At 57.4% G+C, this 24,927-nt stretch overlaps 2 protein-coding genes across 3 annotated transcripts in view; both read right to left on the reverse strand.

The window, feature by feature from the left end:
- Positions 1–377: 377 nt before the first annotated feature.
- IRAK1 (interleukin 1 receptor associated kinase 1) lies at positions 378–9,476 on the reverse strand. The gene is made up of 14 exons (XM_032474602.1): positions 9,236–9,476; positions 8,976–9,143; positions 8,726–8,857; positions 8,504–8,607; positions 8,139–8,327; positions 7,852–7,916; positions 7,524–7,638; positions 6,743–6,861; positions 6,008–6,215; positions 5,481–5,546; positions 3,988–4,224; positions 3,004–3,439; positions 2,423–2,566; positions 378–1,979 (listed from the first exon to the last, which is right to left on the reverse strand). The coding sequence occupies exons 1-14, from the start codon at positions 9,369–9,371 to the stop codon at positions 1,918–1,920; spliced, it is 2,181 nt and encodes a 726-aa protein (XP_032330493.1). The 5' UTR covers positions 9,372–9,476; the 3' UTR covers positions 378–1,917.
- Positions 9,477–12,195: 2,719 nt separating this feature from the next.
- MECP2 (methyl-CpG binding protein 2) overlaps positions 12,196–24,927 on the reverse strand; it is a 60,094-nt gene continuing 47,362 nt past the window's right edge. For both annotated transcript variants that reach the window (XM_032475616.1, XM_032475617.1), the window contains 2 exons: positions 23,093–23,443; positions 12,196–21,746 (listed from right to left, as the gene is read on the reverse strand). In XM_032475616.1, the coding sequence (XP_032331507.1) occupies positions 20,663–21,746; positions 23,093–23,443 (1,435 nt within the window). In that variant the 3' untranslated portion in view covers positions 12,196–20,662. The remainder of the gene's footprint in view (positions 21,747–23,092; positions 23,444–24,927) is intronic.

The raw sequence follows: 24,927 nt of genomic DNA on the forward strand, positions 1-24,927 counted from the left end.
AATACTTGGAAATCAATTGGTGGGGTTCACCACACTGACAAAGTACATCTGTGACAACCCCATAGGCAGCATTATACTTAATGGTGAAAGACAACACTTTGCATGTAAGATCGAGAATGAGGCAAGGATGTCCACTTTCACCACTTCCATTCAACTTTTTTTTTTAACTTGATATTTCTACTTCTTTTTAAAAAAATTTTATTAAAAAACATTTTTTAAATGGAGGTGCTGGGGATTGAACCCAGGACCTCATGAATGCTAAGCACACACATATTTTTTTTTACCACTGAGTTATATCTCCATCCCCCGACTTCAACATTTGACTAGAGGCCCTAGCCAGTGAAATAGGCAAGAAAAAGAATAGAAAGGCATACAGATTGGAAAGGAAAAGGCAAAACTGTTTATTTGCAGATGAGATGATTGTGTGTATAAACTACCCCAAGGTATTTACCAAAAAACTACTAGAGCTAATGTGTGAATTGAAGCAAGGTCATAGAATGCAAAGCCAATATACAAAACGTAATCATACTACTATACACTACTAATGATCAATTAGAAAGTGAAACATGTACCATTTACAATAGTGTCAAAATCCATCAAATACAGAGGGAACACTTAACAACCCGTGAACACACTGTTGGTGAGTAGTGTTGTGAATGAGCCACCAGTCTGGGGGCCTCAGTGGGAGTGGAAACAAGACTCGTCAGAGGATCTGGGGCTGGGAGGTTGGTGCTTTGATTTGGACAGTCGAGAACCCTGAGATGAAAAGCACTGGAAAAGCTCAAGGCTTTCAGTGCAATAAAGCCTACGGGCACAGCCAGAGATCGGAACTTAAGCTCTGCCGCCCCAGGACAACTTGGGCCTCACCAGGCCTGGTGCTGTGTGGCATGTAGTGTGACTCACCTTTGCAGACAAAAATCATCGTAAGCCGGGGCTACAGCCCTGGGCGACTTTCAAAGACACTCAGTCACAGGAAACCTGGCTTGTTCCTAAAAACCTGAGCCCCATTCTCTTCTTCCTCCCTCTCTCCCAGCTTCCTGCCCTCTCGGGGACTCTCATTGTCTGCGTAACACAGGCCTTGGGCCCAGTCAAACCTTGGGTAGTGGCCCCTCAGTCACAATCAGTGCCTGGGCCTGAGGCTGAGCCTGTGGCCTCTGGAGCCTGACCTGGCTGGGTGCCCATCTGGAGCACCCAGAGGTGGCCTGGCTGGTAGGCAGCCATGTTACGCTAGCCCCCACGTCCCCGGCGAAGCCTGCAGACACCGGCCTGACAGGAGCCGGCGCTAGACTCTCTGGGCTGTCTCAGAGCTCTCTCTTCTAGCTAGAGGACTGAGCCGCATGACAGCCACAGCCACAGCCACAGCTCACCTTTCCTTTTCCAAATTACACGCGGCTGGTAGGGCCCTGGGTCTCAGTGACTCTGTTTTCAGAGTGGCTGCTTTCCCCCAGGGCTTCAGCAAAGTCCAAACAGAAGGGCTAAGGGCTGCTGCTGTAGGCCTGGACGGCAGTCGCCCTGCCCGACCCTCGGGGGAGCTGGCTCCCCACTCTGTCCCACTCGACCTGCGGCCCCACTCTCCTCTCCTTCTTGGCTCCTGTAGCCAGCACCCTCAGGACATGCACTCTCCTTGCCATGGCCCTCCAATGACATCGGCTTTCCTCTCCTGAAAATTCTGGACTGAAGGCAGACCTTTCAGATGTCCTGCCCTGCCAATGGCTAGCAGCAGCCAGCCTGGGGGGCTCTGAGTCCTGTCTGTGCCTAAAGCCCTAGAGCAGCAGGGCCCACCACCTGCTCTCCCACGGGAGGCTGGAGCCCCTGCCCCGCCGCCCGCGAGCTGCCAATGGTTCGTGTGCCGTGAGAACTTCTGACCATGAGAACTGTGACTTCCGGGTTTGGGGGTCTAGTGCCCAGGTGAGCCGGTCAGCTCTGAGATTCATCACTCTCCTCAGGCCCCTGCCTGCGCTGCTGGTCCGGGCCCACGCCTGCAGGAGGAGGAAGAAACGCTGGTCAGTTAGCACACAGGGGGAGGTGCGCTCTGGAATCAGAGATTTCTATTCCTAAGCAGCACCCCTTCAAATATCACCTGGAATGGAATGTGCCTGCTGGGGCTTCGTATATTCCAGAAGCATGGGGGCGGTTTCTGGCACCCCCAGGCTAAGGGAAGGTGAGGGACCTGGGACAGGGCTTTGCCTAGAATACACACTTTCCCAGAGGAGGTGTGGGGACAGGCTGGGCTTCCGGCCGTCTTCAGACGGGGTGTCCTCCTCTGTGCGATCCCATCCCCTTGGGAAGCAGTGGCCTCGGCTGTGCCCCATCAGGACAAACGTTCCAAGTGGCCCCGGAGGGCAGGCATCCAGCTGCAGAGTGCACATGGGCCACCCTGGGCTCTGAGCCCCATCACCACTGGGGGTGGGTCCTGGGGTACCTGGGAGGGAGCTTGACGACAGCAGCTGCAGGCTGTCCAGGACCCCATCCTCGTACAAGGCCAGCTTCTGCAGCATCTTCTGTCGGGCTGGGTTGATGACAATCTGCGGGGGCCGCGATGATGTGGAGCTGCCCAGGAGTGAGCCTGGGGTGGAGAGAATGCCCTCTTAGCTGCAGGGGCTGATGTCCCTGGGAACTCCCTGCTGACACTGCTGGCCTCAGGAGCCTTCCCGGTCTCCAGCCTAGCTCCCTCTCTTTTGGGACAGAAATCCTTAGCGCTCTCTCTGCGGGCAGGGCCTGGAGCCCAGTCCCAGGCAGAGCCTTCCTTGTTCCTGGCTTGCAGGAAGCAAGCTCCCTGCCTCTCTTCACCCACCTGGGGGCATGGCCTGGGGAGATGAGACAGCACCAGACTGTCCTGTGTCCCTTTCCCAGGCCAGGCAGGCAGCCTGCCCTGTGACAGTAGCTTGGAGCTTGCTAAGAACAGAGTGAGCTTAACAGCAGGCCCCAGTTCGAGGTGGGGAGTATGGGGACTGTCACCAAAGGAGGTCCCTGGGCCCTCTTCCGGGCATGAGCCCCAGCTACCTTCCACGGCTGTGGGCTGAAGCCCTGGGCTGCTCCCCCAGCCTGACTCTCGGGTGGCGCCCTCTTGAGTATAGCCAGCCTGCCCGAGGGGTGCCAGTGCCCACTCGGCCGCCCCTTGCTTGGGGCTGCCTGGCTGGGCTGGGCCTGGGGGGCAGCTCAGGGTCAGGTGCCAGGAATGCAGGGCAGCAGACAGGCCAGACACGCTCTCATCACTCTCCACTGGCTGGTTGGTGCCTTTCTGAAGCCGCTCTGTTGCCTGGGCCAGGGCTCCCGAGGGCATGGCCAGGGGCTGTCGTGGGCTGCCCCTGCTCAGGGTGCAGCCAGTGGTGGAGACGTAGGAGTTCTCCTGCGGGGAAGAGGGGTGGCGGCTGGCGGCCTCTGGCTCCGGGGACGGCCCCGCCACTGCCACCTGCAGCTTCTCCAGCCTCTTGTACACCTGTGAGGAAAGAGAGGGGCACTCGGGCTGAGTGGCCCAGACATGGCCACGCAGACCAGTCATGGTCCTCATAGGAAACGGTCAAATGGCAGGGCAGCTCCAGGTCACGAATGAAGTAGAGCCAGAGTCACCAAAGCCAAGGACTGAGAACGGCTTCTCTCTATCTTCTAGAAACAGAACTTCACTGTCCTGATGGCCTTCAAATGGGGCTTCTCTCTACTCTCAACAGTCAGAGGGAAAGTGGCGGGGGCCAGGTAGGAGACATGAAAAGGCTGCACCAGCACAGAACTCCCAGAAGGGGGCGCAGTAAATGCCTTTCGCCTCTACATACTGGGCAAGGTTCAGCGGGGCTCTGGCCACCCTAAGCAGAACCAAAGGGCCAGGGCAGAGCATTGGGAGATTGTCTCCAGAAAGAGGTCTGGCAGGGGCTGTGTCTGGCTCACTACAGGGTAGGGCCAGGAATGTGGGGTTTTCAGCAGGCCACTGTCCCCATGGCGGCTGGCATCTCAATGGCTTCCTGACTCGCCCCTCCCTGCGCCCAGGACTACCTGGGTCATGGGGGGTCTCCTCTTGGCCCGGCGGTGCAGGCAGCAGCAAGCCAGCTGGCCCAGGGCTAGTCCCAGCTCAGGTGGACATGGCCCGGGCCTGGGATCCAGGTGCTTCTTGTAGATCTGGGTGGCGACTGGTGCAGCCCAGGCGTCTGCAGCCAGACCTGTTTGGAGTGTGGTCTGGACGCTTTTCAGGGCCACCCCAGCCTCCTCGGCTTCCTCTTCAACCAGGTCTTTCTGTGGGATAGACAATATGAGCGTGGCCGCCAGGCAGGGGTCATGCCTTCAGCGGCATTCCCCAGGCCCTCATCACTGACTCCTGTGATCTTTCTTTGGGTTTATTAAGTACTCACTGGGTGCCCAGTGGTGCCCCAGGCCCCAGGGATACAGCCACAAACAGAACCCCCTGAGCCTGCTTTCACAGAGCTGACTTCCTGGGAGGGGAGAGAGGCCAAGGAGCCTGAAACCAGTGGAAACCAAGGCAGAGAGGTCCCACGGGGGTTTCATCTGGGACCTAAGCAAGCAGCACTTCAGCTGGGATCTAAAGGCAGGAAGCAGCTGGAGAGGGCGGAGCCGAGAGGGAGCAGCCTACAGAGAGGCACCCTGGGTAGAAACAGGACCAGAGGCCACCCTGAGTTCTCAGAGGGGAAGGGCCAGGAGGAAACACCTGGAGCCAGCAGAGTACGGGACAGAGAGAAGGCTGGTGGTGGTGGGCCCCAGGGGGTTGTAGGGCAGGTCACGATAGTGGATTGGGCCTTTGTCCCGAGCACAGTGGACAGGTAAAGGGGCTTCCATGGTCTCTGCACGTCTTTGAAAGATAGCTTTGGCTGCGGCGTGGAGAACGAGTAGAAGGGTCCAGCAAAGGCCCCTGAGGGAGAAGTCCAGTGTGCTGCCGATGCGGAGAGCAGCCCTATTTGCATCTAGCTTGTCTGTTTCCAGGTTCTGGCCCAGATCTGCTGAGACCCGGTAATGGACACAAACGCACAGGAAATGCATCAGGTCCTAAAGCGTGAAGCACCAACATCGACTGAGTGGAAACAGGCCCAGCGGGGAGCTGGTCGCCAGCCTCCGGCCCAGGAACCAAGGAGTGAGGGTGTCCCTACAACTTGGAGCATTCATCTGTGCCTTGCCTGGGCTCCCCCAGGCCCCTGGTTCTGTTTCCCACTGCAGCTGCTGGTCTTGGCACACCAGGACAGCCCAGCCGGGGCTCCCCTCCCCTGCCCCAGCCCAGGTCGGGTCTGCAAAGGCCTACGGCATCTGCAGAAGGCAGACGGGTTTCTCCCCGGCAAGGCAAAGGAAGCCGTCTGGGACCCTGCCTACTTTCAAAGATGACTCAGCAGCAGCAGCAGCAGAGGCTGGCTTCTGTGGGGCACCGTGTTCCGGGTCATTCCACCCTCCAGGGCTACACCTGTTGGTTGCCAGGAGCAGCACCTCCCTGCCTCCCTCCACCCTCCCTGCCTGCCTTCCTCTCCGCCCTGCCTCAGGAGGCTCACCAGATACTTGGTCTGGGCACCGTGCATCCTCACGGCCCTCTGACCAGCCAGGGTCTCCAGCACGACCTGGGAAGAGGGCGAGGTTGGATGTGCAGGAGTGCCTTCCGGGATGGTGCTGCCCTCAGCCTTGGCAGGGAGGGCCGTGTGCAGTGGGGGCTGCGGGTGGGATGGGGCAGCCTGGCCCAAAGGGGCTGCTAAGGCATGGCCTCTGGTGATAGGGGCCCAGCCCTCAGCCTGGCAGATGAGGTCCGGCTCCCAGTAGGGACAGAGCCACGTGCTGTGGGACTGAAGCTTTGGCAGTTTAGAGGACCCACTTGAAGAAAAAGAATGCAAAATTACACACATGAAGTGATGTGCAGGGCCGAGGAAGCGGCCCGGGGCCAGGGACGGAGGGGCCTGGGGGTTGAAGCTCCATTAGCTTCCTGCCAGGTTGGCCTCTGGCCCCACATGGAATTCTCCAGGCCTTCCTGTCTTGACTTGGCTGCTACCCCCCAACCCTCAAGCCAGCAGAGGGCCCAGCGGCTCACCACGCCAAAGCTGAAAGTGTCGGTGTCCACGGCCAGCCGTCCCGTCTTGATGTACTCCTCGGGCAGGTAGGCCAGGGTGCCGCGCACAGTCCGAGTCCGGGCCACGGCGCTGCTCTGGCTGGGGCTGGCCCCTGCAAATCGGCTGAGACGGGCCAGGCCGAAGTCTCCCAGTTTGGGCATCAGTCTCTCATCCAGAAGGACGTTGGAACTTGAGGACGAAAGGGAGTAGTGTCAGCCTGGCCTCGGCCCTGGCCTGCTCTGTGACCCACTCACCCTCATGCCTGCCCGGTCCTAAAGAAATCGCACTGGGGGCCGACACCTTCCCACAGAAAGTGGCCAGGGCCAGCCGCTTGAGCGTCCCGGCTGCCTGGGGCTCCAAGCCAGCAGCTCCCAGAGCGCCCTATGCAGTTTGGTCCCTGCTCATCAGCAGGGCCTATCCTCAGCCTCTCCCTCCACATGTGTCCCGTGCTGGGTGCTCAGTGACCTGGGGCCCCCAGCCCTGATGTCCCAGGCATCAGGGCTGCACCCTGTCCCCCACCTGTCTTGAGCAGGAGAGGGGAGGCCTATTCTCACCGGGAACACTCAGGGCAAGGCTCTGGGGAGTGGACACCAGGCCTCGGCGAGCAGGCCTCACTGCTCCCTGCTGGCCGCAGGCTGAGAGCAACTGCCCTTGCCTTAGACTCAGCTCTTGCAGCCCTCAGGGGCCCCAAGGGCCTGGCTATGTCCCCTCCTCACCTCTTGACATCTCCGTGGATGAGACTGGGGCTGTCCTGATGTAGAAACTGAATTGCCCGGGACGTGCCCAGAAGGATATCCAGTCGCTGAAGCCAGGAGAGAGGGGGCCAGGCCTGGGTCTGGAGGGGCAGAAGGGGCAAAGGGGCAGAGGGGAGGCTGGAGGAGGGGCACCATTATTTGACCCCCCAACCCTCCCTCCACCTGTCATCCAGGGGTCTGGATGAGCACTTCACTCTCTGGGCCTCAGTTTCCCCTTCTGGGAAACAAGGAGCAAAGTCTCTGTGAGCTACTTCAGAAAAGACCATGCTGTCGCGCTGCCTTGGAAAGCACACTGAGAAAGGATGGGAGCATGGCTGGGAGCGAGCTCTCGGGAGGCCTCACAGAACCCGGCAGCCCTCCGCTCCTGAAGTTTACACATTCGTCCTGGGACAATTAGAGTGTCCTCGGAGGCTCTCCCCCCACCTCCCCCAACGCGGCAAGTTTATCCTGAGTGCTTCAGTGCGAGGTCAAAGTCGCTCTCCCCCTGTGCAGTTAGCCCTTGTGTCTTGTGGGCGCCTCACGAGATGGGACCCAGTGGCAGATCCAGACAGAGCCACCTGCTGTCCACTGCCTCCTTCCCTCAAGCTACTCTGAGTCCAGAACCCCCCTTTTAGAGGCACTATGACCTAGGCTTCCAGGCACACAGGAGCAGCAGGGAGAGGCCCCAGGAAAGAGTTCCAGGCCCGGCCTGCTGGTGGAACCTGCTCCCAGAAGCTGAGCGCCCAGGCCCCGGTCAGGCTACCTGGAGGTGGAGGCGGTCTTCCAGGGAGCCATTGGGCAGGAAACCGTAGACAAGGCAGTAGAAGCCACTCTGAACACAGTAGCCCGCAAAGTCTACGATGTTTGGGTGACGGAACCTGCTTGAAAAAGTAGGGTCTGAGCACTCTGGCCCCCAGCATCCACTGCACCTTCCATCTGGCCATCGAGGGGGTGGTCCCTCAGCTAGCCTGGGCCTGGCAGGCTTTGGGGGACTGAGGGAGCCAGGTCCCACGCTGGGCAGTCCTGGAGGCCGATGGGGCCCCGGCAAGGCTCTCCCTCTGCCCCTGGCCAGAAGGGACACCTAGGCTCACCGTGACAGCTGCTCAACTTCAGTCAGGAAGCTCTGCTTCACTGTGGTCCACTCCAGGTCTGCATCCTGCGGCCCTCAGGGAAAAGGAGGGGTGGGGGCGGGCAATGTGAGGCTCTTGCAGCCAAGGCTGCTAGCCACTCCCACTGCCACCTGTTTTGGGCCCAGAACAAGCAAGGGTCTGGGGGCCGTGAACTAGGAAACCAGAGAGCTGAAGCAGCGGGGGGAGGACCAGGCAAGTGAGGGTCTGCTAACAGCCTTCCAGGGCCTGTGCCGGGATGCTACACCCACCTCCTTCAGCCTCTTCACAGCATATACCGTGTTTCTCATCACTGCCCGGTACACACACCCAAAGCCGCCCTCCCCGATCTTCAGCTCCTCGGAGAAGTTGTGTGTGCCCTGGCAAATCTCATGGAGGGGCCAGCAGAACGAAGAGGAGTGTGCCCCTTGCAGGAGGGACAGTGGGCTCTCTGCGCTTGGCTGTGGGAAGAGACCCCAGATCAGGTGAGGTCCTGGCTCCTCTCTTTTGCCTAGGCTCCAAGCTCCCCCAACCCCAGCCACCCCTGCTGAGCTGGCTGGGGCTTCCTGGGGTTTCAAAGGCTGGGGCTCCTGCAGCTTGTCTCAAAACTTTGGGGCGAGGTGCAGGACCCACCTACCTTGGTACAGGAAGGCGCTGGCGATGGCGGTGCTGGCAGGAGGGCAGCAGAGTTTGGGACAGGGCCAAGCTCAGGATCAGACTGAGTCTGGGTACCTGGAAAAGCTTCATAAAGACACCAGTGGGAGGCAAGCAGAGACCAGTGGCAGGATCTACAGCCGTGGCCATGGTCAAGGTGGTCCTTTCCTCAGGTTCATCAAGCCCAACATCCGGGCTGTCTTACCTGGGGAGAGGAGGGTGGAGGCTGACGAGTGTAACTTCCGGGGGCTGGGAGCCTCGGCCTTGGAGGGTGCAGAGATGCTGCTGGGCCTCGTGGCGGTGGTGCTGGGGGGCAGAATCGGGGCGGGAGGGTGCCCTGGGACGCCAAGGAAGGAAAGGGATGTTAGGCCAGGCCATGGGGAGGAGCTCTGCGGTTGGCCCTGGGCGGTCCCTAGCCTGGGGGGGTCCCGGGGGTCCCGGGGCCGCGCACTCACATGCCGTGATGATGTCCCGTGCACGGAGCAGCTGCAGGTGCGTGAGGATGCGCACGAGGTCGGCCACACGGGCGTTGCGGTTGATCCAGGGCCACAGGACGCTGGCCGTGCGCTGCCCGGAGCGCTCGCAGAGCCGCAGCTCGGTCTGGTCGCGCACGATCAGGGCGGCTGCGGGGCGAGGGGCGTCAGGCCTGTGCGCCCGGGGCCCGCGCGTCCCCGGCCCCGGCCTGCCCCGACCCCGCCGGCCCGCCGCCACCCACCGAACTGGCACCAGTCAGCTGGCTCCAGGGCGTCCATCACTTTGTAGAAACGGCACATGACCCAGGGCGGCACCTCGTACAAGAAGTGCTGGGCGCCGGGGACCGCGGGGTCTTCCGGGCCCGGCCCCCCGGCCATGGCCGCCGCCGCCGCCGGGCCGGGGCCTCTTGGGGCCTCTCGGGGCCGCGGCGGGCGCGGGCCTCGGCCGCCCGGGTCCGCGGACACTGACTCACTTCCCCTTTAAGCCGGCCTCGTGCGACGCCCGGCGGGGCGGAAGGGGCGGTGCCCGGGCCCGCCGCCATTTCACCCGCCGCCGCCGCCGCCGCCGCCGCCGCCGCCGCCGCCGCCGCCGCCGCCGCCGCGATCCCCGGCCACACGGGGGCGCCGTGCGCGGTCACTCCCCGAAGGCAGCGCCGCTTGGCCCGGCGAGGCGGGCGGGGCTGGCTTCCCAGAGGAGGAGCCGTCTGAGCGGGGCTGAGGGATGGACGGGATCGGTTCTGAGCGGCGGGGAAAGCCGGCCTGGCGAAGGCCCGGGGCCTTCCAGAAAGGGCTAGAATCGGGCCTTACGCGAGTCAGTGGGAGGTCCCCTGAAGAAGTTTTGGTTTTATTTGGGAGGCAGCGGAGAGTGGTCAAGAGATCCGGGCAGGACAGGGTCAGATGTCGGTCATGCAAAGGCTCCTGGCTGACTGCGGTCAGCTGGCAGGGAGGCTGGGTGCAGGAAGAACGGTCTGGAAGCTTTCCAGCAGGTCACTCCAGCTCAGAGCATTTGCACCCACGTACTGTGCCCGAATCCCATCTTTTCTGCTCCTTCAGGAACCTGCTCCAGCAGTTGATAGCTCTTTGCAGTATCTGCTACTTTTCCTTCTTTGCTGGCTCTTTCCCAGCAGCACGTAAAACGTGTTTACGTCCCTTAAATTAAAACAGGCCTTCAGCTCCTGCTGCCCCTCCTCCCTCTTGTCGCACTCAGTTTGCACTACCCCTGTGAAGACAGCAGAGGCCGGCCGCTCCCACCCGGTTTTCTGAAGCAGTCACCAGGCACCAAGCTCTGTTCCCTGCCAATTTGACATCTCCCCACACTGGTCTCTCTCGCCCATTCCCTACCCCGCCATCAGCAACCACTGTTGTCCTGTCACCTCCCTGGACTTCTCTGGAGTCCATCTCGTCCCCACAGGTCCACTGCCCTCACTACCACCTCTTGCCGGGATGAACCTGCTGGCTTCCTGACGTCTTCCAGGCCTCATCCCTGCCCTGGTGTTGGTCTTCCTTGGGCACAAATCAAGCCACATCACTTTCCTGCTTAAGACCCTCCTGTCGTTCCTGAAGCCCTCCAGTGGGATCCCAGCTCTTCTGCACAGCCTCCACTGTTGTCACAATGTGGCCCCTTCCTGCCCATCTCTGTCTAGCTCTCTGCACACCTCAGTAGCCTTGAGCCATCCAGAATGCCTCAGGGTTCCCAGACTGCACCAGGGCTCCTGCACCCATGAGTTTGCAACTGTAGCTCCAAGGCCCTCAGGCAACAAGGTTGAGCTCAAACAGTTCCTCAGGTGGAAACTAGGATGAGAGCTCCCTAGGCCCCAGAAGCTGAGTTGCCCACAGCCCTTGCCTCACCTGGCATCTCTGGTGCACCCTTCTCCACCTTCGCATTTGTCTGCCTCCCCCACCAGATGGAGGAAGACACCCCCGCCTCAAAAGCAGCAAGGGTGCCTTCCTCTTTCTCCAACTGGATGCTCGCTTGAAAGGCAACAGGTCTCCTTCCCTGATCACCCCCTTGCCCTCTCTAGCCTGACCCCAGAGGGCTGTCTCTTCCCCTCCCCACATTACTGTCCACCTTGACAGATGTAGTGCTGTTTCCAGAAACCAGGTCTGTCCCAGACAGGCCTCCACTGGAGCCTCTTCCCAGAAGTTGCAGCCATTGCCAGCCACTCCCAAACAGGAGGCCAGCCACACTGAGCCCCAGTGGCTTCCCACGGGGACACCCCTTAGTGAGACTACAACCCGAGTCTGGGAAATTATCATGTGCATACACATGCACTAAGCTCTCAGGGAACAGGGACTTGGTCCTACTTGCTCACTGCTGGACTGCAGCTCCTGGGACAGCCCTGGGACACGAAGGACGCTCAGTACACACACATGTTGAATTTCAACCCTTTGTTTTAACGTTCAAGGCCAGGACTTTCCAGCGCACCTTCTAGTAGGTGTGTACACATTTGCGTGTGATGCTGGACTCTGAGCGGTCGGTTGTGTCCCCTCCAGCCCATCAACAGCCAACTGGAGGATGGCTGTGGCAGGGCTGGCAGCTCCTGAGAGCCTGCAGCCTTCTGGGAAGCCAGGGAGCACGGGCCGGGTGTGACAAGGCCTGCAAACCCCAGTGACGACGGCGACCCCTTCGGGCAGGGAGCCAGGTCAGGGGAGGCCATGGGAAGGTCTCAGGCAGTAGGTCCAGGAGGAGCCCGAGCTGGGGGTGGGGTGGAGTGTTTCCAAAAGCACCTCGGCACATGCTGCACGTCCAGAGCAAGAAGATGCCCCTACTGTGGCCTCAGGAATAGGGAAGCTGCAGCCTGCCTGCTTCTGGACGTCCGGCACCACATGCCCAAAGGGGGGCCAGAGCGGGCTGCCCTTTCCGCCGTGGCAGTCCCAAAAGCTGGCTCATTTGTGCTCAGGGACCGCCAGAGCGAATCAGGAAACACCACCATGCTGTCCTGTGAGCTGTCTGATAATGAAAGCCCAGACCTTGAGTCACTTTCACAGAGAGATTTATCGAGAATGCTAACAGCACAGGATACAGTACTTCCCAACAAAAGGTGCAAACGCGTCACTTAGAAAGGCATGCTGAGTATTCTTGGCTTTCACACGTATTAAAAAACTTACAAAAATAAAATAAAACTGCGTGCTGCCCATCTTTTCAAATAGTAAAAGAACCTTATGAAAAAATCACTTGATTTTACAACAAAAGACACAAACGGACATTTTTATGTAAATTTATAAGGCAAACTCTTTATATAATAAATAGGTTACAGGGATTCAGTGGGGGGTGTTTTTGAAACGTATACAGGTACATTCAGACAGGTTTACTGAAATGGTACAAATTTCCTTAATAAATTGCCTTTTGTTTTTAAATATATCAGTGCTTTCAGTCATTTGGCTATACACAAAGAACCTTTTTTTTTTGAACACTACAAAAAAGCAATCAGTATTTTTTGTTTTTAAAACGACCTACTTATTTTTCTAAAGTAATTGTCCCAAAACACAAAAACTGAAGGTGAGTGCGACAGAGGGCTCTCTGAGACATCTCCAGCTAAGTCTGTCCCGGGCGGCTCCTCGCGCCCCACGCACACCTCTCCCGCCCTCGGTCGGGCTTCCAGGCTTCTGGGCTGGAGCCAGCTCCCTCTGCACAGGGCGACATGTGTTGCTGCGACCCAGGAGGGGGCAGCGTCCCAGCCTGGTCCTTCCTGCAACTAAATCCCACGTGCAAACGGTCACCACAGTCAGCACTGTCCTCACCTGTCAGCAGAGGAGCCTCCAGGCACTAAGGGAGCACACACCTGTCCCTGTCCCATCAGCCCCAAACAATGTCTGGGAGGTAACAGCTTCTCTGAGACGGGTCTGGTTTTGCCATGAAAAAATAAAGGGGTTTCTCATGTCGGAATTTTGCTGGGGATTAGATGACAGCGAAGAGGGGCCTCCCCCTCCACCACCATCTTATCATCCGGGCAAGTGGGGAATGGAGACGTGACGTTAGTGTTGTGCACTGCGGGACAGGGTGGGATGGGATGGGGGTGCCCTGAACAGTAATGCCCACCCTGCATGGTAATGCCCTGTCAATGTATACCTGACCTGCGGCCACAGCAGGGTCTTCAGGGAGATGCCTATCCTTTGTCTGAGCCACACCGCTCAGGCCCGCCCCAAACTTCCCCTACCCAGGCAAGGCTGCTCTGCTCACACACGTCCTGGCTCCCCTTGCAGGAACATGTCTTGTCTGTCCTTAAAAAATAATAATGATGCTAAGAATCTGAGGGGGGGGTGGGCAAAAGAATTCACTGAGTGGAACAAAACCTGGTTTTGCTCTGACTTCGAAAATGTCAACACATCAGCTATTCGGCCCATTGGCTTTAGGCTTAGTGTCTTTGGGTGGCTTCCAGCTGATATAGGCAGGGGTCCTGTCTTTGGATCTCCCCTCCTGGGGAAAAAGGACAGCCCCTCTCATCTCAGTTACCATCCCGCTCTCCGAATTCTTTTGTTTGTAAAGAAAAGGTGTCTAGAAGCATTTGTCTCTGGAACAATTACTTTAAACATAGTTACAATACAGACTTCAGTTCAAACACAGAAGAGATTTACTTAGCAGAGTTCCTTTCACCCACCAAAAATTACACAAATATAAGCCTCAACACCACAGTTAAGAGGACCAGTAGAGAGAACCTCATGTTTGGAACACAAAAGGGGAAATAAAAACCAAACCAAACCCAAACAGAAAAACCCCAGAGAGACAAAGGGAGGGTGAAGGGGGTGGGGAGCAAACACAGCACACGGTACAGTGTCCGGGTACGCGGGAGCCCAGCGCGAGGAAAGGGCTCGGCACACATTGAGTAACAGTCCTGGTGATATTTGGTCATATATTCATCAACTACTGACTCTGGAGCGGCTGTTATTGATTGAAGCAGTGACAACTCAAACGGAAAAGGAGGCCTTGGTGGCAAGGGAAGGAGCAGGCTTCGAGTTCTGCAAGCCTTTCGCACTCCACCGTCCAGCTCCCCAGAAACACTGAACTGGGTGGGCCCTGCTCCGTCCGGGTGGGGCGAGAGGTCACCGGGTGAGGCTAACTCAGCGCTGATTTCAGGTTTCAGTCGGAAAGCACGCCTGTGGACTGGTGCAGACACCCACCTGGGGGAGGCCTCGCAGCAGCCTCCTCCGTCCCCGCCCCGGCTGGGCGGGCCAGGAGGCTGTGGCCCCACTGCTAATACTGAACGAAGGCTGGCGTGAGACCCCAGACCGGGCCCGGAGGCTGCCCCAGCCCAGGTTCTCCGAGGGGCCCGAGGGCAGCCTGGCCACCCAAAGGGCCTGCGAGTGTTTCTCTTTTGGATTCAGGCCTCAGAAGTCATGACGCAGGGAGGGAAGCTTTTGGCCCTGGTGATTATAATGCTCTCTGCTTTGGAAGAACAAGTTTCTGGATTTTTTTTTTTTGGTGTTTTTAATTACTTAAAAAAACGATCAAAAAGAACTGTTACGGCTAAACTCTAGCAGATATTGCTCATTAAGAATTACAAAAGCAAATGCAATTACTCGTAGGATGGGGAGAAGAGGAAGGGATGTTTCTGGAGTCTTTGCTACCTCTTGGAGGGGACCCACTGGACCTCCTACGTGGTTCTGGGGTCTCTGGTGTACTACCTGGTGCAGCTCACACTTTCAGAGATGAGACAAGGCCTTCCATCTCCCCTCCACCCCCGGACTCTGCAAAGCAGGAGCCCTGCTGGTGGGGAGGCCTGCTGAGCCGACTCTCCAAACAGGATCACTCTGAAGGGGTCACTGGAAGGGGTCAGGGTGGGGGTCAGGCCACCCCCAGGTACTCCAGCTGCCCCACCCAGGATCGAAGGGGACCAGGCGGTGCCAATGACATTCCGGGCTTCGCCAGGGCAAGGGAGCACTCTTGCGCCCACCCGTTGAAACGAACTATCTTGCACCATCACCCTGGGGCCTCTCTCTCAAGCTTGGGAGAAACAGTGCAAAACCCAGGTGCTGCCTGGAGCCTCCTTCGCTTGGCACAGGGAAGCCCTTGAAAGAAGCGAGGAAAGACCACGCATCTGCCTGGACAGAAGTGACCAGCAGACAGGTTTGTCGTTTTTTTTTTTTTTTTGTTGTTGTTTTTTTGTTTTTTGTTTTTTTTTTTTTAAATTTTCCCTTGTCCTATGCTATGGTTATCAGAAATATTGTAATTAAGCAACAGGTATAATTTTAACAGGTCTTTTTTGTGTGGAGCCACAAGCAAAATGAGTTTATAATTGTGCAATATACAGATATATATATATAAAAATTCAACTGCTTTGTGTGTCTAGTCGGTGCGTTAAATAAAAGGGACAGAAGAACTAAAAGCAAAACTAAAAAGCGAAACAAACGCCCAGGATAGAAGAGACCAAGCAGGCCTATGCGTATAGTCTATAAGATACTGGGTATAATCAGCGTCACCAGGAAGAACAGCTTTGTCACTTGACACACAAACACTGTGGGAAGAAGGACTACCAGTGGGCAGGAGCCAAACCTCTTGGCCTTTTGATCTCATTTTCTCTCACTGCTGAGCAAGACCTGAGGACAGGTAGATCAAAGGGAGGAGCTAGCAGAGCAAAGGCAATTTTCAAGTTTCCTGAATGTTCTGAAACTCAAAGCCAGATTTCCCTCCATGAGGGTCTCAACTCTGCCCTCCCTCCGCTCCAGCGGCTCCCACAGGGGACGGGCGAGTGGGGGGGGTCACACCCCACAGTGAGTGCTCAGGCCTGTCTTCACCTCCGAGCTGAGAAGGAGTGCCACTCCACCTGGGCCCAACAGAGAGCAGGGCAGGGGCCTGTTCTCAGGGCAGAGACTGGGAGGAGACATCACCCTCTCCCTACTAGTTGCCTGGGCCCCAGTTAGAATTCACTTTTCCTGACAAGTCAGCACTTGGGGCAGGCCCTGTCGAAATGAGAAAGGAGTCAGAAACAGGTGGCGCTGGGGAGGGAGAAAGTTGCTGGCTTTCAGACTCACTTGTGAGCATTCTCCTTCCCACACTCAGACCTGGGCTCCTGCGGTGGTAAGGCAGGCAGACCTCCCCACAGGACATGGGTGGACTGCTCCCCAAGGCGAGATGGGCTCTCCAGTGACAGGATGGCCCCAAGTCAGATCCAGCACTTTCTGGCTGGATTCCCCTTAATTTGCAGCGCTCACCACACATCAGGCCAGGCTCCAAGTATTTTTACATCGGCATTTTTGCAAAAGCTTGCTCTTACTCATTCAGAAACATTGAAATGTAGTTCTCTGCTAAATGTTTTCTAGGATTTCCTTCTGAATTGTTGACAAGGGGTTTCAGTGTTCACTTTTTTCCCCTTTCACATGGAACATTAGACCCTGGGGGTCAGTATCCTAGCGATTTGTAACAATTAGACTGTGCCTTTTCTAAAGACTGAGACAACATCTACAAGAGGAAGATGCAGAAACGGAGACTCCACAAACCCCTCGGTGGACGGGTTCACTGACAGAGAGCAGTGAGCGCAGGGTATGATGTGGCGGGGCCGCGGGGCACCCCAAGCCCCAGCCTACGCAAACGCCCCTGGGGCTCTCGACCCAGCTTGCTTACTTCCTGAGGTCTGGATGACCCCGGCCATCCTTGTGTGAAACTCACATCAGGAAACAACGTGCGACAAGGACCCCGGCCAGGAGTGGAGGCACAGAGGTGCTCTCTCTCTGAGAACTGGTACCCGTGACTTCCCCAGCCCCGTCAGCCTGCAGAGCCTGGCAGGAACGCTCCAGAAAGGGGGCACAGAGCTCAGCTGCCAGGCTCCACCTGGTGTATTCAGTTCACAGTCTTCCCTCCTGGGCTTGAGCCACTTATTAAAAGTTACTTAAAACTTGGAGGTCCTGTCAGCTAAGGAAGCTCCTTTCCCACCAAACATGGTGGCTTGTTTCCTGACAGCTGTCACAGCAACGACAAGCTAGGCAGAGGGCAGGCAACAACTCTGGGCTGCTCCAGATCCTACTGCCAGCTTTCGTGGCCTCTAGCCTGGCATGACACCACCTAACAGACAGGTGCCATCTCCCTGCGGTCTCAGGAGTGGAAGTCAGGTGCTGGCCGTGGCCAGCATCCCCGGGCCAGCACTTCAGCTTTCACCCTCCTGGGAGCTGAGGGGAGGGGTACTTGGCTAGTCTGGCACTGATGGACTGGGGGACATGGCCATGTCTGGGTGTCTCCTGTGCCTTTTGCTATGGGAATACAGCACCAGCAGAAGAGAGCTGTACTAGAACCTGGGTGTGGCTGTGTCTCCAGTTCACTGCAATGCCAAGGCCAGCAACCACACTGCTGAGGACGGGCCCCCAGTGGGCAGGGCCCAGTGGGAGGAGCTCGAGGACGGCTGGAATTCTGTCAGGAGAGGAGGTAGCAACTAATGACCAGAATGAGGGCGGGGGATCTGAACATGACTCTGTGACCTAGCCCCGTGGGCATCTGCAAGCTGTTGGTCAAGTCCCGCCTTCCTGACATAGTCCCTAGGAGGTGCCCCCAATCTCCCTGGTCTTTAGGCACACACGGCCGAGGGCACAGCCCCAAACTGGGCCTGGCACAGCTGCTAAGGCTTCTGTGGCTCAGGCTTTCGCTCTGACTTCCTGTCAACCTGATTCCTGGGCAGAGGCGGAATGAGAGCTGCAGGGCCCCCGCCCAAAGGTGACTCACCAGCGACGCCTCTATCTGGGGGAAGAAGGAATGTGGAAGAAGGAAGGGGGGAAATGGAGAAAACCCTACAGTGCCTCAGGCGCCACCTGCAGCCTGGAAACTCTAGGGGAAGAAGCTGCGGAGCCAGGATGCTGCAGGCAGGGCAGAAAGGAAATGCCGCTGGCAATTCTGGGTTCTCGACCACCAACGCCCAGTCAGCCCCAGAATGAACTGTCACGGGGGAAAGGGCCACGGCAGACCCAGCTCTCCTTGCCCCAGGACCCGATGGTACCAAGCCAATGGGGAGGCCAGCTCTTGATACTGGTCCCAGGAGCTACATTTTACTGGACTAAAAGCATGAAGCCTAAAAACCTGACCGACCAAACCAGATGGGGTCTCCACAACAAACTGGTTGGACACCGTGCTCGTGTGGATAGGAGTTCTTCGGGGGTGCCAAGAATGCAAGGCCACTGTGAGGTCAGGGGCCTTTTGTCCTTGGAGGAAGAGTTGGTCCCAAAGGACTCACCCCCTCCTCCAACCCCCGTCCCTCCCTGGGGAGGCATCAGAAGTGAAGCCTGGAGGGTCGGCAGCAGAGCGGGTTTGGTTGTGGGACTTGCTTTTGCCGCATCAGCAAATGGATACAAAAAGAGCCAGAAAAGCCAACTACGACTACAAACAGAACAGTGCAAACTCCCTTGCTTCTAACCATTCTGGAAGAGACAGAAATGGTTTTTTTCTTAAGCTACTGATTGGAACTGTCGACTATGGTTCCTGATCACTAAGGACTGGCAAGGAAGTGCTAGACGGTTTCTAAGATGTTTCACTCCTTCATGGTTACACTGCAGTAAGGAAGCCAGGGGATAAGAACTGAAATACACGAGACAACACACACTTGACAGTTCATGGCAGCAGCTCACACAGGACGTGCTTGTGGGTGTTTCTGGAAGCATAAGACTGCTGTCTCGTTTGCTACTTTGATAAGGTACTTCTCAGTTGGACAGATTTAGATATAAGAGACATCTCTGTAAACACAGAAAAGGATATACCAATATGATGAAGATATGCAGCTAGATAAGGACTTCCTGAACCAAGGATGAAAGCATGGGGTCCAAATTAAAACTGATCAGTTAACGCCCACAACAAACCCGAGCCTCTGAGCCCCCACACCACTCCCCGGGTGCAGATGCGGAAACTTGTGAGGTACTGGCCCCACCCAGTCTCCAGCAAGCAGAGGCCCAATGGGGTCCAGCAGACAAGAATTTGCACTTAGAGGAGTGGTAGGGGGGCGTCTGCACCTGCTCTACCCACTGCCCTGCTGCCCAGCCCCGCGCTAGCCAGGTCTGGCTGAGGCCAAGGTTGGGGCTGGGCCACTCAATGACTCTGGCAGGCTACAGTGGGTCTCTGTGCTGCCCCTGGCTTCCAAATTAAAATTCGGCCCACTTCCTCCCACTCACCTCTGTTGAGTGGAAGGTTGAGAAGGCTCGGGATCCGGGGTCTGACCGGAGAAGGGGACTCTTAGGGAGCATGGCCTGGCTGCTCCCTTGCCCTTCAGAGAGGCTGAAGAGCGAGGGCCAGGTGGACTCAGCAGAGCCTGGGGCTTCCTCGGGGCTCAGAACAGGGTGGGAGGGGGGCTGGGGCTGACGGCGGGAAGGCCAAGGTAGGGGAGCAGTAAGTTCCAGGGCCTGAGCTGACTGGTGTCAGCCTGGGGTACAGTGGGGCACTGCGGCTGCCTGGAACAGAAGGGATGAGCAAGGAGGAGGAGGGGAAGAAATGAAAGGCTGAAGTGAAAGAAGGCAGAAATGGAAGGAGAGAAGAGAAACCAATCAGGAAGTCCTTATAAATTGCAGCAAACACTTAGAGTTTCGGAGCTTCGTGGGAACCCTATGTGCTGAGCCCACTTGAAAACAAGCGCAGGTATATACACATCCAGGTAGTTCTCAACACCATCACATCTGGTGGCTTGAGGGACAAAGTGTCACCAATTCAAGCCAGTTTGCTCTCAGAGCATGTTTTGAAGTGGGAACATGAAGACTCAATAGTGCAAATAGTTCTAAGCTGTCCCTAAAGGAGTTAGAATTGGAAAGTTTTGGAAGAACATTCTCCCCTCCTTCCCCCGGCCCCCTGCCCCATCTACTAAGGCTCTATCAGCCACACCTGCTCTGAGCGACTAGGAATCCCTTCTGCCCCGGGCGCTCGGCTGTCTGGAGCCTGGGCCAGCCTGCCGGGGCCTCTCCTGCTGCCTTCCTGGCCTCTCTCTACCGCCACCCACGGGAGGACGGCCCCGGGCCCTCCTCTCCTCTGGCTCAGGCCAGCCTATACCCAAGCAGCTCAAAGGATGCCTCCCTCCTCCTAGCCATGCCATGACCGGGGTGGACAGGTGCTCCTTCCCTGTCATGTGAAATGTCCTTGTCGGTTTTGGATTGGGTCTGGCGTGGGGCCACATCAGTGCCACCACAGGTGGGATCACATGGGCTATACCGTCTGGCCATCTCCATCTTCTCTAAAGAATCCAACTGTCTGTCTCGCCTCATGCCTCCTTGTCCCGATGTGGGTGGGCATGGGGGAGGCTGGGGGAGCTGGAGGCAGGGCAAGGTGGGGGGGGAGGAGAGCTGAGACTGGGGCACCAATGGCACCAAAAACAGGAGTGTCCTCTCAACGGCTCTCTGTCCCTAACGACCACACAGGGGGAGGTCCGGGTGGGAGGGGAGGTGCAGGCGTACCCTAAGAAGCCTGGTCAACAGCTTGTCTGGTCAGTAGTATCTGCAGCAAGCCTTGTTGAAGGAGCCTAGTTTAGAAAAGTGCAAAGCTACTTCTGGCCCTGGTTAGGTCTTCAACCTGACTGTGCTTGTCGGTAAGAAAAACATCCCCAATGCTCCAACTACTCCCACCCTGAAGCCACGAAACTCTAAGTTTACTGAAAGAAAAAAAAATATTTTTTATTTCAGTTAATCGGGAAGCTTTGTCAGAGCCCTACCCATAAGGAGAAGAGACAACAGCTGCCGTTATTCTTGTTGGTTTGCTTTGCAATCCGCTCTGTGTAAAGTCAGCTAACTCTCTCGGTCACGGGCGTCCGGCTGTCCACAGGCTCCTCTCTGTTTGGCCTTGGCATGGAGGATGAAACAATGTCTTTGCGCTCTCCCTCCCCTCGGTGTTTGTACTTTTCTGCGGCCGTGGCGGCGGTTGCGACCGCGGGCTGAGTCTTAGCTGGCTCCTTGGGGCAGCCATCGCTCTCCAGCGAGCCTCCTCTCGGCATCTTCTCCTCTTTGCAGACATTGCTGCTCAAGTCCTGGGGCTCAGGGGGGCTGGCAGGGTCCTCAGAGCTCTGCGGCTCGGGCGGGGGCGGGGGCGGGGGCGGGAGCAGCGGCACGGGGGCCTTCGGGGGCTCCGAGGGGTGGTGGTGGTGGTGGTGCTCCTTCTTGGGGGGCGAGGAGGCGCTGCCACTGCGCCCCTTGGGGCTGCTCTCCTTGCTTTTCCGCCCAGGGCTCTTGCAGGTCTTCAGTCCCTTCCCGCTCTTCTCGCCGAGGGTGGACACCAGCAGGGGCTTCACCACCTCTTTCACCTCGATGCTGACCGCCTCCCGGGTCTTGCGCTTCTTGATGGGGAGCACGGTCTCCTGCACGGACCGGATGGAAGACTCCTTCACGGCTTTCTTTTTGGCCTCAGCGGCAGCGGCCGCAACCACACTGCCTGGCTTTCGGCCCCGCTTCTTGGGAATGGCCTGTGGGTCGGCTTCAGCTTTTCGCTTCCTGCCAGGGCGTTTGATGACCATGACCTGGGCCGATGTGGTGGCCCCACCCCCTTCGGTCTTGCTCCCTGGAGAAGCCTGAAATGGCATCTTGACGAGCAGCTTCCCGGGACTTTTCTCCAGGACCCTTTTCACCTGCACGCCCTCTGATGCTGCTGCCTTGGGTCTCGTGGTGCCGCTCCCTTTGGGGCGTCCCCGACCTCTGCCAGTTCCTGGAGCTTTGGGAGATTTGGGCTTCTTAGGTGGTTTCTGCTCTCGCCGGGAGGGGCTCCCTCTCCCAGTTACCGTGAAGTCAAAATCATTAGGGTCCAGGGAGGTGTCGCCTACCTTTTCGAAGTATGCAATCAACTCCACTTTAGAGCGAAAGGCTTTTCCCTGGGGACTGTGGGAACAAATGGAGAGACACAAAGACTGATCAGAAGCTTCCACAGCAATGTCGGAGACGGGGCACAGGAGGAGGAGGTGGCAAACTCTCTGGCAGAAGATGTTCTGCAACTGACATGCCCGATGACACAAACTGAACAAGAATCACACGTGAGAAAAGCTGAGATGAGCTCATCTAGGGGGGACCTGGCCCCGTTTATACATGAAGCAACTGGGTGGCCCAACAGCAGTGGGCACCTGCCTGGCCGGGTCTGTCGCCAGAACAACTTGGTGCTGGCTACTCCATGGCTGCCGCCCGGATGTCCCTTAAGAGCTGCCTGCCACTGAGGCCCCTTCTCTGACCCCAAAGGGGTCTGGCCTGGGGACCCTGTCTGGCCATCAGGCTGGAGCCCATTCTGCTGGCTGGTGCCCAGAGCTCTTGTCTAAACTTGGTCTTGTGGCTTAGCCTCTCTGGGACTCAAGTTTCCCCAATGGCCAATGGGATAATGCTTTTCTCATCTTCCTCTGAGTTGCTGGGATTAAATTCAGCAAGCATCTGCTGGAAACTCCTAACCTTTTCGGAATCATCTAAAGGGCAGAACTGAAATGCACATGTTCAGACTCCTTCTCTGAGGCTCTGGCTTGGAAGTTACACTGTTTCAACAGACAGCACCCAACAAGCAGCCCAGAGCTGGACAAATGCAAAACGGACAGCTGGAAAGGCACATGGAACCCCTTTGGGTCTCTCTCCAGAGGTCCTGTCAGAAAGGCCACCTTTCCCAACACAGTTCACAGAGCAGACTGAGCCCTGTGAACTCCCATTTCTTTGGGTTCATGAAGCAATGCCACAGAATGACTCCCAGAAAGAAGACATTAACAGGTGGTGAGAAGAGCCCCTCAGCTGGGAAATGGCAGCAACCTCAGGGAGCTCCCCTGGCCTCCCCAGCCCAGGCCAGTGCCCATGGCAGGCTCCAGGGCCTCCGGGTCCAGCCTGGGCAGGACCTTGTGCCCTCAGTGCTTCCCAGGTGACCTCTCCCGGTGTCCTCACTGTGGCCCCGGGTATGCCCTACTGCTATTCCATCTCCAGACGAGGCTTTGAAGGCTGGCGCAGTGAAGCCACACTCTGCTACCCCATGCACATCTCACTCAGGGCAGTGACCCATGTACACAGTCATTCCAAGCATACCTTGTCGTGCCCGCAAGCAGTCGTCATTACTGAAGCCCCCGACTCGATGTGGGGTTATGCACACACATTTTCCTGATCAATGAGCAGCAAAGAGCCATCCTTCCAAGGGATCCCCATCCCCGGCCTCCCGCCCCCCTGGCCCTCCCTGCTCTGTAGACACAGGAGGTGCCCTTACTTACTTGATCAAATACACATCATACTTCCCAGCGGAGCGGCCAGATTTCCTTTGCTTAAGCTTTCGGGTCCAACCTTCTGGCAGAGTAGGGTCATCATACATGGGTCCCCGGTCACGAATAATGGAGCGCCGCTGTTTGGGGGAGGCAGAAGCTTCTGGGACGGCTGGCGCTGAGCCCGACCCTTCCGAGGTCTCTGCTTTGCCTGCCTCTGCTGGCTCAGCAGAGTGGTGGGCCGGTGGCTGCAAGGGCTCATGCTTGCCCTCTTTGTCTTCTTTCTTATCCTTCTTCACCTTTTTAAACTTCAAAGGTTTGTCCTTGAGGCCCTGGAGATCCTGTTCTTCTGATTTTTCTTCCCTGAAGTGTTAAACAAGTATGTAAGTATTACAGAGAACACACCGGTTTGCCGAAAAGTGAGCAACGGCAGACACAGGGCGCCCCAGCACACACAGGGCCCCAGGTTCTGCCTCTTTGGATTTCTTTAGAGCCCCTGGACTGCTGATGGCGGTGGCCAATGCATCCTACCTAGGCTGTGGCCACCCTGAGCCCCACTCGTAGCGGGACTGCACAGGTGGCATTTTGAGAGTAGAAATACTGTGTGGCTGCTCAGCTTTATGAGCTGTGCCCGAGGCCCTCTGGCTTTGAGGATGACAAAAGGCCCTGGATTGTGGGAGGTAGGGCTCCTCTTCATGAAGGCCTGGCTTGGGTGTTACTACAGCTTCTGGGCTTGGGGTTTTTCTCAAATGTGTGCTCAATCAAACAGCACAGTACAACGTGCTGATGGGAACAGCCCCACACCGCCCTTGGGAGGTGGCGCACAGTGCGGTGCTGTAGAAAAACACGCAGACCTGGGGGCAACCTGAGCTCAAGTCCTGACTCAGCCATTTCCAAACAGACCCAAGTGTGTAACCTCAACATCTCGTGCCTCAGTTTCCTCATCTCGACGACAGGTGCCAACACCATGGAGAGAGAAGTGTTACAGAGGTACCGTATAAAGACTGGCAAATGTGGGCAACCAGACATCGCTGCCCAGGGTTCTGGCGTGAGAAAAGCAGCAACCCCAGATGGGTAAGCCTTTATCTCCACACTCTCCCTTACAACGCGGGGTGAGAGCTTGGAGAAGGTGCAGAAGAGCAGTCTCCCCATCCCAGGGCAGCTGCGTCCCCATTCCTTCTTGTTGACGGAGCAGCTCCCTCCCTACACTTTGGTCCTGCCTGGTAGGGTCCCTTCCCATGTATTTCAGAAATGGTCACTGGGCGGCCCTGGATCCCAGCGTCATAGTCTGGCCCTGATGCTTTCGTGACTGGGCCCAGAGGGCAAGAACACAACCTGGGCAGGGGGTGGGGCGTGGAAGGAAGGTTCGTGGGCTGGGAATCAGGCGTCTGCGAGCCCCTCAGTGAGCAGCTCCTCCTGGAGAAGAGCAAGACCCTTCCTGTCCTCAGCCCAAGAGCCGCCCTGGTCTGCGTGGCTCCTGTCAGCACTGATCACGGCCTGCTGTCGACCCCAAGTGACTTCCCTTCTTGTCCACACCATGGAGACTACAACAAAGGCACTGCGGCGGGCCTGGGAAACCAGACTCCAATGACATGGGTAAGGCACCAAGGCTGAGTTAGCAGAACACTCAGTGCATGAGGTCAGGAGAGGGGAGACAGGTCCTGGCTCTTCCTCCAGCAGTTCAGGGCCCCGAGTGTGGCTGGTGGGATCACCCAGAATCAGGCCACTGCCCACAGAAAGACCCTTTCTTGCTGTAAAGCGGGGGTCCCTAACCTGTTCCAGCACAGAGCTTACTTTTCAATTCTCCCAGTCTTAGCTTCCTCATGGGAAATGAGGAGAACCGTGGG

This window comes from Camelus ferus, chromosome X, assembly GCF_009834535.1.
Source record: "Camelus ferus isolate YT-003-E chromosome X, BCGSAC_Cfer_1.0, whole genome shotgun sequence".
NCBI classification, from domain to species: domain Eukaryota; kingdom Metazoa; phylum Chordata; class Mammalia; order Artiodactyla; family Camelidae; genus Camelus; species Camelus ferus.